The sequence below is a fragment of the Cherax quadricarinatus genome, chromosome 19 (genome assembly GCF_038502225.1).
Source record: "Cherax quadricarinatus isolate ZL_2023a chromosome 19, ASM3850222v1, whole genome shotgun sequence".
In the NCBI taxonomy this organism is placed as follows: domain Eukaryota; kingdom Metazoa; phylum Arthropoda; class Malacostraca; order Decapoda; family Parastacidae; genus Cherax; species Cherax quadricarinatus.
The window spans coordinates 50,330,592-50,343,759 of NC_091310.1; the positions used below are offsets into that span (position 1 = coordinate 50,330,592).

The 13,168-nt window shown below is 41.2% G+C and overlaps 1 protein-coding gene across 1 annotated transcript in view; it reads right to left on the bottom strand.

The window, feature by feature from the left end:
* Positions 1-1,062: 1,062 nt before the first annotated feature.
* LOC128688417 (uncharacterized) overlaps positions 1,063-13,168 on the bottom strand; it is a gene marked incomplete at its 5' end in the record, with an annotated part of 66,927 nt that continues 54,821 nt past the window's right edge. Inside the window, 2 exon segments of the mRNA XM_070086821.1 lie at positions 1,063-1,407; positions 1,884-2,090. Of these exon segments, the coding sequence (XP_069942922.1) occupies positions 1,318-1,407; positions 1,884-2,090 (297 nt within the window). The 3' untranslated portion in view covers positions 1,063-1,317.

Below are 13,168 nucleotides of genomic sequence, written 5' to 3' on the forward strand. Positions count from 1 at the left end.
TGGTTTATAACAGCGAATTTCTGGTATATTTTTGTATGGTATTTATGGTTGTATTTGCATTTTCTTGGTCTCATTTCATAGCATGGAAGATATATTACAGAACTAGAGATGATTTTCAATGGTTTAAAGACTAAAAGTAGCTTGAAATTGAGCTCAAAGTAGCAGAAATGTTTGATTTTTGCTGATGTTTAAGAGTAAACAAATCATGTCACGCATCCAATACATGTCAACTGGTGGGTCTAATATGCATTCACAAATGCGGTGATATTATTTATACAATTATTACAATTATGCAGTAGTCTGAATAACAGTAAATCTTCTGTGTGTGAATAAAAATTAAAAATGAAAAGCAAGCATAATATAAGAAGGTCCTGGAGTTGTGACTTATGAACAGATAAAATGTTATTTTAGTGCCAGGAATGTCTGCAATGTTTATGCTGGACCCTATTTTGAAATTGGCTTTTCTTGAATTTTGTGAAATTGGCCAAATTAGTAATTTCAGACCACTTTACTGGGTAGTTGAAACAGATAAATGGGCAGTTTCTTGTACTCAATCGATAGAATAAAAGGAGTTCTAATGAAATAGCTATGAGTTTGGTTGACTGGAACAATGGAATTTGCTCAAAGTGGGCAAAATTGCCGATGCGTAAATATTGCAGAGACCACTAACTTCACAAGTGTAATTCCGTAAGTTTTCTCAAATTTCATACTTTTGCTTTCATTACCTACACAAGTTGCACAGCAAGAGCTCAAGAGAAGTTTACAGCATTCGCTTTAGTCACTATACTGAGACCCACACTGTAGACTCTGGTGATTACGTGATCTGAGCATTGCCAGTCGACAACCAAGACCATGTAAGAAAACCAAATCGGTTCGAAAATCGATTTGTTCAACAACTAATCTGTTTGACAACCAAGGTTCCACTGTAGTCAATTAAAAATTATGGGCAGAGTAGTCAATTAAAAATTATGGGCAGGATAAACTAAGACAAGGGATGTTATTTTTTTCAATGAACTGGCTGTATCCCACAGAGGCAGGGTGACCTAAAATGAAAAACAAAAGTTTTTCTTTATAAATTTAATAATTTATACAGGAGAAGAGATTACTAGCCCCTTGCTCCTGGCATTTTAGTCACCTCTTATGACACGCATGGCTTACGGAGGAAGAATTCTTCACTTCCCCATAGAGAACTAGGGATATATGGAATAATAAACAAGACAGCAGTAAAACATAGTAACAATATGAAAACACTGATATATAAAAGTTCATAAAAAATAAACTTTATTAGTTTACTGTACAATTTCTTTGTATTTTAAGTTAGACTTTGGGTAAAAATGTGGCAAGCTTGCTGGGCTGTTCTTCAATATCTTCATGTATTATAACAAATCTCTCTTCATCCATCAATACCTGTGAAGTTACTTAGAATTAATTAAAGCCTTACCATCACTAGACACTATCATCAATGATTCCATCATCACTTACCCAGTTGCTCCTTCAATGGAAGTGCCTTAATGCTGGTGAAGGACTCTAGATCTAAGGAACTGGAGCTATTCTCCCTTGGATAAAACTTGATTCCCTCCTGAGCTATTCTCCCTTGGATAAAACTTGATTCCCTCCTAATCTCCAGGTACTCTGACCCTTATGGGTTTAGTGTTTCCCCATGAATATAATAATCCTTCCCTGGCTCCCTCTCCCATTTGCACAGTTGTGCTGTGCTGTGGTAAAGTATAATTTTTTAAAATAAATTTTATTTACATTCTCCCTGTTGCTTATCATAACTCCTGTTTGTACTGAATTAATTCTTTATCATCTTAACATTCCCCTTTCACCCCTTCTCCAGTACAACTTACCATGTTTTCTTCATTTTTTCCATTATCACTTACCATCTGTCCTTCTTCAACAACAACAATCTGCTCTTCACCAACATTACTAATGACAACAACTCTCTGGTCACTTTCTTCTACGGTAAATTCCTGCTGGTTCAGTAAGAGAGATGTATGAAAATAGTGTTCAGGGTCATGCTGCGATTCTCCTGCAACTTCATGCTGTGTATGTTGCTGTGTCTGGATCTGCTGCTCCTTAGGCACACACTGTGGTAAATTATACCAGAAGTAGAAAAATTAAATAAGGTGACAGAATCTTAAATGTTATTCTCATACTAATGATAAAATTGATGAACTCTATTACAGTACAGTACTTCATATACTCAGTACTTCATGCCTTTTATCTACAGTATACCTTTGATGCTTTGTTTTACTGGCACTTCAATAGGTGACTTGATACCTCAAATTCCTTGATCCAAGGCATCTGAGGTATCCTCCTTTTCCTTGCATTGAATCTGCCTCCAGTTTCCCAGGCACAATATGACCCCTTACAGCTTCAGAATTCCACATGAATGGAACAATAATATACTACAGTAGGGCCCCACTTATACGGCAGGTTAGTTTCCAGGCTACAGCCAGAAAGCAGACATCGCCAGAAAGCAGAATGCCATTTTTTCCACTTATAAATACATATAAATGCCAGATAACAAGAAGTTTACACTAACATATATTAAGTTAAAAATAGAACTAGGCATTAAAAACAATAAAAAGTAAACTACACATACAGTACATCCATTACTTACCTTAAAATAGTTGTAGGAGTTTTATTTGTAGGAAGTCAGGTTTGGGAGGTATGGTAGCCAGCCAGCGCAGCCCACCCCATCCCACCCACACATAATATACTCCGACATTTAATTAAAGCATCCCAGAGCGATAAAATACATATACAGTGGACCCCCGGTTTTTGACCAGTGCCGAAATCATACAATTAGGATTTTGAGCACTTTTTTCGGTGAAATTTCCCCCAAGTTTCGTACATCTGCTCGGAAATCATCGGTATCAGACATGTCCACCTGCCTGGGATGCCGCTTCTCACATGTACCGCACTCAGTCTGTCTGTCTCTCACTGAGTTAGCAATACTTTGCACATTCATCCATTGCTTTTTGTGCTTGTTTATTGGTTGCGATTGTGAAATAAGCCACCATGGGGCCAAACAAAGTTCAGAGTGCCAGCCCTTTGGTAAAGAAGGTGAGAAACACAACAGAATTCAAGAAAGAACTTGTAGCAAAATATGAAAGTGGCACACGTGTGACCAAGCTTGCCAGGATGTATGGGAAGTTGACATCAACAGTCAGTTCCATCCTGGCGAAGAAAACAGAAATCAAGGAAGCTGATGTTGCGAAAGGGGTAAATAAGCTAATGAAACAGAGATCACAAACAATCGAGGATGTGGAGAAGAGAGCTAACCACTGAAGAGCTGCAAGACTTTCAACTGGAACAGCAACAGACCGCAGCTGAGGATATTGCCTCGAAGGAGGAGGAAGAGAGGGGGGAGAATGTGCCTTCTTCAGTGATTAAGGGTGTGTGCAAAATGAAGTGAGTTACAAAGTTTTGCGAAGAATTTTAACCCTAACAAAACTGTTGCAAGGTGTCTGCAACATGTTCAATGACAATGTCTTGTCCCATTTTAGGCAAATCTCGACAGATTTTTTGTATGACGGGTGCAGTGACTCAAGCTGGTCCTAGAGCCAGTAAAAGACAAAGAAGGGAAGTAACCCCAGAGAGGGCTTTGACACCTAAAGTCCTTATGGAGGGGGATTCCCCTTCCAAGCAATCACCTCAACTCCCTCTCCCCTCCTTGCCTTCTTCAATACGCCAACAAGAATCGTAAGACAAAATTATCGTAAGTCGAATTAATTTTCCCCATAAGAAAAAATGTAAATCAAATTAATCCATTTAAGACACCCAAAAGTATGAAGAAAGTTTTTTTACCACATGAAATATACATTTTCCTACACACAAAACGAAGGATACGTGCCCAATATATATTGTGCATGTACTAGTGTACTAAATGAAGAATAAATGACACTTACCTTTATTGAAGATGTGGTGATGAGTGATGAGACGCTGTTTGTGTCCTGGGAGTGCCTTTTCCTCTTGAGTAATGTAGATCCTGTTTGGCATTTTCTTCCAGAACAGGCCTTATCACACTGTGCATGCCACTACGATTCTTAAATCTCTCAAACCAACCTTTGCTGGCCTTAAATTCACCAATATGAGCACTAGTTCCAGGCATTTTTTCCCGTTCACCTGGGTGTTAGTCGACTGGTGTGGGTCGCATCCTGGGGGACAAGATTAACCCTTTGACTGTTTCAGGCCCCTCTCTGAAATTGTCATTCTATATCGCCAAATATTCGAAAAAAAAAAATTATTTTTTCTTATGAAAATGTTAGGAATATTTTTAGTATTGTTTTAAGAATAAAAAAAAATTTTTGCCATCAGTACTTACCGAGATATAGAGCCGCAAAGTTTGCAGAAAGTGACGTGCGTACGGCAACAGCGGCGACCGCCGCCCACCCGGTATTCTTTTATTTACTCTAATTCAAAGGTTTCTTGCATTTTTCAATATTTTTCTGTTCCAGGTAACTTATGTGGCCTGTGAGACCAATGTAAGGTGCATTCTTCAAATATACACTCATTGTTTACAACACAATAACAGAACAAACTTTATCACTATTAGTTTGTGTATACACTTTGTTTACACAAAAAAAAATACAAAACAATGTTTATTACTATTGTTCCATAATATATATACATATGTACAGTCACTAAACACGTTCCTAGAACTGCTGCAGCTTGTGGAACTCTTTGAAACATGGGTATATGCAGAGGGGCACTTCACACTCCTCACACATAAAACGAGTGTCTCTGCGTGTTTGTGGGCGTTTTGTGGTATGCATACATACATAACACCTCTTCTGAGCATTTTTCTTGGCAGTAGTAGGAGGCAGTTGTATGGGGAAGTGATCACCAGGCCTCAAACGAGATGACGTCTGTGGGGGCTGGTCTATTGCAGGAGTTGCTCCTTGGTACTTTGCAATTATTTGTCTGATTAATGACAGGCAAAATTCACCATATTTTGGTGTTTTGTTGGTCTTCAACTTGTATATGTTATAAGCATTTAGCATAGAGATATCAACAAGATGGACAAAAAGTTTTATACAGGTCTCCCTCAACATTCACGAGGGTTAGGGGATCAAGAGCCTCGCGAATGTTGAAAAACCGTGAATGTTTGGTGCCCCAATATATTGTAGGGAAATATAATACAGTACTGCTTCCTTAACTTGTTGAACCATGAACAATCATAAAATACATGAAAACGTCGTAAATTGTACTAAATATATACATGTTATGCTTTAATAACATGTATGTTATTAAATACCACAGACTCCACCAATGCCTCCACCACTTCCCCAACCACTGCGAGACCCTACTACCCTCCCTCCGACCCCCGCAACTGGCAGCCAGCCCTTCCACCACTCAGTGTGGTGAGTGTTTTGTTTGTTCATTATTTGCTATTAAACTACAGTATAAATAATGTAAACCCATTCATGACTGCATATTGGAATGGCTATTCGGACAGGTATTGGACGGTGACATCATGTGTTCAGTCTTGAACACAGCAAAAAATCAAACATTTCTGCTACTGCTAATAATAACAATATTAATAATAATAATAATAATAATAATAATAATAATAATAATAATAATAATAATAATATAATAATAATAATACGATATAACTGAAGAAGGAAATTGTACAAAAATACGAGGGAGTGGTTGACACATCGTCAGTGTGGCTTTGTTTATGCTGGAGTGAGCATTAGTCTCCCTGCTCTTCCAAACATTTCACAATAATTCAGCGGTTGAGGCAGTGGTATTTAATAACATATATGTTATAAATAATAATAGTACATATTAATAACATGTATTATTATTATTAATAACATGTATGTTATTAAATACCACTGCCTCAATCGCTTCCTCACCAGCTGCCTCACCCACTGCCTCAGTCGCTGCTTCAACAGTTGCCTCAATCGCTGCCTCAACAGCTGCCTCAACAGCTGCCTCAATCACTTCCTCAACAGCTGCCTCACCCACTGCCTCAGTCGCTGCTTCAACAGTTGCCTCAATCGCTGCCTCAACAGCTGCCTCAACAGCTGCCTCAATCACTTCCTCAACAGCTGCCTCACCCACTGCCTCAATCGCTGCCTCAACAGCTGCCTCAGTGACCACTGCCTCAATCGCTGCCTCAATTGCTGCCTCAACAGCTGCCTCAATCGCTGCCTCAACAGCTACCTCAATCGCTGCCTCAATCGCTGCCTCAACAGCTGCCTCAATCGCTGCCTCAACAGCTGCCTCATGTACTGCCTCATGCACTGCCTCAACAGCTGCCTCAACAGCTGCCTCACCCACTGCCTCAATCGCTGCCTCACCCACTGCCTCAATAGCTGCCTCAACCACTGCCTCAATCGCTGCCTCAACAGCTGCCTCACCCACTGCCTAAATCGCTGCCTCACCCACTGCCACAGTCACTGCCTCAACAGCTGCCTCAATCGCTGCCTCAACAGCTGCCTCAACAGCTGCCTCAACCACTGCCTCTACCACTCCAGTCACACTCAGTCTACAAGTACCAAACACAATGAATTATTGTGAAATGTTTAGAAGAGCAGGGAGACTAATGCTCACTCCAGCATAAACAAAGCCACACTGACGATGTGTCAACCACTCCCTCGTATTTTTGTACAACTTCCTTCTTCAATTATATCGTATTTATTATTATTATTATTATTATTATTACTATTGTTATTATTAGCAGTAGCAGAAATGTTTGATTCTTTGCTGTGTTCAAGAGTAAACACATGTCACCGTCTAATACCTGTCCGAATAACCATTCCAATATGCAGTCATGAATGGGTTTACATTATTTATACTGCAGTTTAATAGCAAATAATGAACAAACAAAACACTCACCACACTGAGTGGTGGGAGGGCTGGCTGCCAGTTGCGGGGGTCGGTGGGAGGGTAGTAGGGACTCGCAGGTGGCGGGAAACTTGAATATGATTTGGCGGCTGGGAATTTGGCGGTTGGGAATTCGCGAATGTGTGAAGCCCGCGAAAGCTGAAAACGTGAATGTTGAGGGAGACCTGTATACCACTTATAACTCTTGCGTACACAGTCTGCAAACCCAATCTGCATGTCACATTTGTCCACTAAGCGCATATTGAGGTTGTAGTCCATGACAGCTGCAGGCTTTAGAATGGGTTCATTGGTCTCTCTGTTGTCCCTGCCACTGGGTACCATTTCGTTTCTGTGAACTGATGTCAACAATGTGACATCACGTTTGTCATGCCACCGAAATGCCATGATGTCATTGGCAGCAAAGGCTTGCACCTCACCTCTGCGAGTGCCAGCGTTGAACCTTGGCATATGTTTACGATTACCACGCACTGTGCCACACACGTCTGTCAAGTTCACTCGCAAGAAATCACTGAGTAAGGGGCTTGTGTACCAGTTATCATTAAATAACATATCCCCCTTACCAAGATATGGTTCCATCATTGTTCGAACCACATCACCAGAGATACCCAATAACTTCATGGTATCTCTCAAAGTATTACTGCCAGTGTACACAATTATATCCAAAACTAGACCACTTCTGCAATCACACAGTACAAATAGCTTTATACCACAGCGTTTCCTCTTGCTTGACATATATTGCATGAATGAGAGTCTTCCTTTGAATAAAATCAAGGACTCATCAATAACAAGCTTCCTGAAGGGATAAAAATACATGCAGCACTTTTGTTTCAGGTACATAAACACATTTCTGATCTTATATAACCTGTCGCTTCTGTCAGGCCTGGTTTTGTCTGAAAAGTGCAACATACGTAACAGTATCAGGAAACGATTGACACCTATAATGTCACTAAAATCTGGAGTTGAAATCAGGCGTTCTGTTGCCCAGTATGTGGTGACAGTGTGCTTATACACATGTGGCATAAGCATTATTGTGGCAAAAAACAGGTACATCTCTGCCACAGTTGTTTCCTTCCACTTGTGTAGCCGTGATTTTGGTGAGAGAATTGTATTTGCTATGGTGTAATCACATTATGTGTTTGTTTCCCTGACAATGATGTCCATCAGGGGTTCATCGAAGAATAACTCAAAGCAGTCCAGTTCACTGGCATTGTTCCCAAGTGGACAAGATGGCTTTATTCCACTTTGTGTTTCATCAAAGTCATGGGGACTGGGAACAAACTCATCACCGTCCTGCCAATCCCAGATGCGCTCTGCTGGTGGGGTCTGGATATTGTACCGTGGTTGTGGTTGTGCAGGTTGTGGGAGTGTGGGGCAGGGTGAGGCTGATTGTTGTGCTGCGTCAGCAGCGTGGGTAGTAGTGTGGCCCGCTGATGGTGCCACATGGGCCGTGCCACCCTCACTATCACCACCACTGCTTCCTCCCTCACTGTCACCATTCATACCCATCGTTACAATATCGTCATCTTCACTATCAGGTCGTGATGTAGGGCCACGGGATGTGCTCCCAGAGTTTCTCCTTCCCCTTGGAACAACATATGAAACACTACCAGACTGCATGCTACGTTGTACATACTACCGCTTCACTGGGGAATATTCACTCTCACTGTCACTAGAACTGCTTTCAATGACCTTGAAATCACTATCACTATCGCTGCTATCATCTGGGTGTTGTACACGACCAAATAGTTTCCTCTTTCGTCCTGGTACAGGCGAACGTGAACGTGAACAAGCCGGCACAGCACCAGAGGTGGAAGGTTGTGGGTCATCTGGGTTTTCATCACTAATTACGTTATCCTGGGCACTTTTTCCAGTAACACTCACTTCAAAACCCTGGAATCCACTGTCACTGACATTTTCATCGCTGTTAGAGCTATCACTTGGGAACAAAAGACCTCCAATCCGCCGAGGAGTGAGGAACTTCTTATCGAGAGGCATGGTGAAAATGGACTAACAACATGGCGTTCCCACAATGCACCGCTGGGTCCCAGATTTTTTTCACAGGGTGCACACCTACCACTGAGACCCATTCTCTCTCGTGTAGGCCTACCAGGCCTTTGGCGCTTGATTTGAAGCCGCTAGAATTTGTGCATATAAATACGTCAGAAACATTGGCTCGTAAGACGTATTTATATGTCGGAAACAGTCAAAGGGTTAAGGACCCCAATGAAAATAAGTTAGACAATCCTTGATGACACACTGACTTTCTTGGGTTATCATGGGTGGCTAACCCTCTGGGGTTAATTGTTTCTTGGTATTCTCGATAAGCCACACTAACAACAGTCTCTCCACATCTTCGAGTGGTACAGCTGACCACGGTGCAGCAGCAGCTGACCGTGGTACAGCAGCAGCAGCAGCTGATGGTGCTACAGCAGCAGCAGCAGCTGACCATGCTACAGCAGCAGCTGATGGTGCTACAGCAGCAGCAGCAGCAGCTGACCGTGGTGCAGCAGCAACTGACTGTGGTGCAGCAGCAGCTGATGGTGCTACAGCAGCAGCAGCAGCTCACCGTGGTGCAGCAGCAGCTGACCGTGGTACAGGAGCAGCAGCAGCAGGTGACGGTGCTACAGCAGCAGCAGCAGCTGACTGTGGTGCAGCAGCAGTTGACCGTGGTGCAGCAGCAGCTGACCGTGGTGTAGCAGCAGCTGACCGTGGTGCAGCAGCAGCCGACCGTGGTGCAGCAGCAGCTGACCATGGTACAGCAGAAGCAGCAGCAGCAGCTGACTGTGGTGCAGCAGCAGTTGACTGTGGTACAGCAGCAGCAGCAGGTGATGGTTGTACAGCAGCAGCAGCAGCAGCAGCAGCAGCAGCAGGTGATGGTGGTACAGCAGCAGCAGCAGCTGACCATGGTACGATAGTATTTCTCACCTGTTTTACCACAGGGTTGGCACTAGAAGCTTTCTTTGAGCCCATGGTGGCTTATTTAAGCAGTTACAATCACTAAAAGCACTGGAATAATACAAAATTTATCGAATGTATGCATGCAACCGTTCACCTTGGCTTGTAAACAATGTCACACTAGCTCAGCTGAGGCACTCAGGCCAGGCAGACCAGACAGCGGCGTTTGGGACGAATGATGTAAGTCAAGTTTTTCAAAGTAGGTAGGGGTCAAATTTTTACGCTGACAAGCATTGTAAGTCAGTTTTAGCGTAGGTTGAGGCCATCGTAAGTCGGGGGTCCACTGTATGTATTTCTCATTGTTTTCTGTATGTAAAACTATAATTATTCTCTATAAAATGTATTTTTTAATATTTGTGGGTGACTGGAATGGATTAATTAGATTTACATTATTTCTTATGGGAAATATTACTTTAGTTTTCATGCATTTTGAATTTCGGCTGACTTTCTGGAACGGATTAAGGCTGAAAACTGGGGTCCACTGTACTAAAATGTTGTCAGATTCTTTAGCTATTTCCTGTAAGCTAAGCTCATTGTATGTGTATTTTACTTTTTTGTTTTCTGTAATATGTAAGAGTTATGCAAATTAAAACAAAGTTATCAAATTAGAGTTTCCTTTTTATTTTTTCTTTCTAATATACATTCACCATTTGTCATTGTTACAAAGTGAGCAGAGCTAGCTATAGCAGAGAGAGAGAAGCGAGTAGTCTCAGTAACTCATGACTGCCCATGACATGTTGAGGGGTGTGCCTCTCAGCACTATAAAATACAGTGGACCCCCAGTTATCGTAGTTGTTGGATTTCATAAAAGGACCCTCAGGTAACGGCGGCATCAGCTAATGCCAAAATCGGATAGCGGCACATTTTTGCATCAAAATATTGGCTCGACTAATGCCCAAGAACTCGGTTAAGGACATGTGTCCCGAACGTGTCTGCGTAGCCTGAGCCCATGTAAAGCCAGTGTGCCATTGTTTACAAGCCAGGGAGGACGATTCCACGTGTACATGCGATATATTTTGTATTATTCCATTGTTTTTAGTGCTTGTAACTGCTAAGTAAGCCATCATGGGCCCAAAGAAAGCTTCTAGTGCCAGCCCTGTGGTAAAGAAGGAAAGATGCATAATAGAGTTCAAGAAAAAACTCATAGCAAAGTACCAAAGTGGAGGAGGAAGAGAGAGGGGTAAATGTGCCTTCTGCAGTGATTCAGTGATTCTACGATATGTACGATACTAAAGCAGCAGGTATCAATAAAGGCTATAGTGCCAGTCAGCGTTAAAGTGTAGAATTAACAGTGTAGCAAGTAAGTTAAGCAATTAAACGATAAAAGAACGACACAAAAGTAACTCTCCAATATTGCTGGATGTGTATCTGGCCCTTGAACATACGCCGGCCTGCTACGTATCTTCCACCACCCTAAACCTCTGCCAGCATCTCCTCCAAGGTAAGTGTAAATATAAAAGTGTAAGTATAAAAGTAAATATAAGTGTAAATATAAAAGGACCTCAATGGAATACGCAAGTCACTCTGACTTTTTTGGGTTATCCTAGGTACTTTACACATATGCTGCTATATATGATAATCTATGTATGTAACTGTATTTGTGTATACCTGAATAAACTTACTTATTTATAAATTAAAATGTAAATATTTCTTATTTATAAATTATGTACATTAAGTGTGAACAGTGGTGGCAGGTTCTGCTGGTGCCTCCACCACCACCACTATGTACTTCTCTCAGTGGCCCTCATAAACCCAACAACAACACTTCCATTACTTACTCCTCACATATATTATGACATATTTTATTCATTCTAGAGTATATATCATGTTTCTATGTTATTAATATTGTTTATTGTGTCATATTAGATGAATTGTGATAGATAAATAAACCGTAGAGATGATTCTAGCTTCATATTGAAGGATAATAAACTCATCTCCCTCTCGCCTCCTACCTGTCTTCCATACACCAACAAGAGTCAATAAAGGTAAGTGTGATGTTAAATGTTCATATATCCATTTTATTAGTGCTTTATATTTATTTGTCATTGTTTTCTGTATGTATATCTGTATTTAATCTTAAAAAAAAAATATTTTTTGTTAATACTTTGGCTGTCTGAAACGGATTAACTGAATTTTCATTATTTCTTATGGGCAAAAGCGGTTAAAGGCAAGCTCTCCGGAATGGATTAATGCTGTTACCCGAGGGTTCACTGTATTTGGAAATCGTAATGTTTTTTTGTCAAAATATTGGTTCAATGATCGTCACTGAGCTCGGTAATAGTCATTCGTCCTGAACGTGTCCGCATGACAACAGTGGCCCGACACTCAGTGTGACATCGTTTATCAGCCAGTAAGCATGATCCCATGCGTTCATACGATACATTTCGCATTACATGTATTCCATTCTTTTTAGTGCTTGCAACTGCTAAATAAGCCACCATGGGCCCAAAGAAGGTTCCTAGTGCCAGCCAGCCTTTTGGTAAAGGGCTGAGAGAGAGGGGAGAATGTGCCTTCTTCAGTGATTCTGCGATATGTATGATACTAAAGCAGCAAGAGTCAAAGGCTATAGCACCAGCCAGCGATAAAGTGCACCATTAACAGTGTAGAAAGTAAGTTAAGCAATTAATCGACAGAAAAAGGACAGCATGAAACTGACTCCTCCAATGTTGTTGGAGGTATATAGGGCTACTGACTAACACTGCCGCCATCACCACCACTATGTAAGGCTTATCTTTCAGTGGCCCTTATACACCCAGCAACAAACAACACAACACTCGTCGGTTAGGGAGAGAGAGATATATGACATAATTTATTCATTCTAGAGTATATATCATGTTTCTATGTTATTAACCCTTTGACTATCACAATCCCAAATCCTGAAGTGTCTCCTGGTGTCGAAAAATTTTTGGAAAAAAAAAAAAAAATTCTTATGAAATGATAAGAGAATCTTTTCCCGATGGTAATGACACCAAAAGTACGAAATCTGATTGAAAACTTATGGATTTACGCTCCTGCAAAGTTAGCAATCTCAGCAATATATACGCATCAGTGATTTCGCCGACTCTGAGCCCTATTTTCGGTCAATTCCATTGTTCCAGACGACCAAACTCATAGCTATTTCTTTAGAACTCCATTTTTTCTATCAAGTGAGTACAAGAAACCGCCCATTTACCGATTTCATCTACCCATATCATAAAAATCTTTGAGAGGGTTCTAAGAAGCAAGATAGCCAACCACCTAGATACCCATCAATTACACAACCCAGGGCAACACGGGCTTAGAACAAGTTGCTCCTGCCTGTCCCAGCTACTGGACCACTATGACAAGGTCCTGGATGATGTAGAGG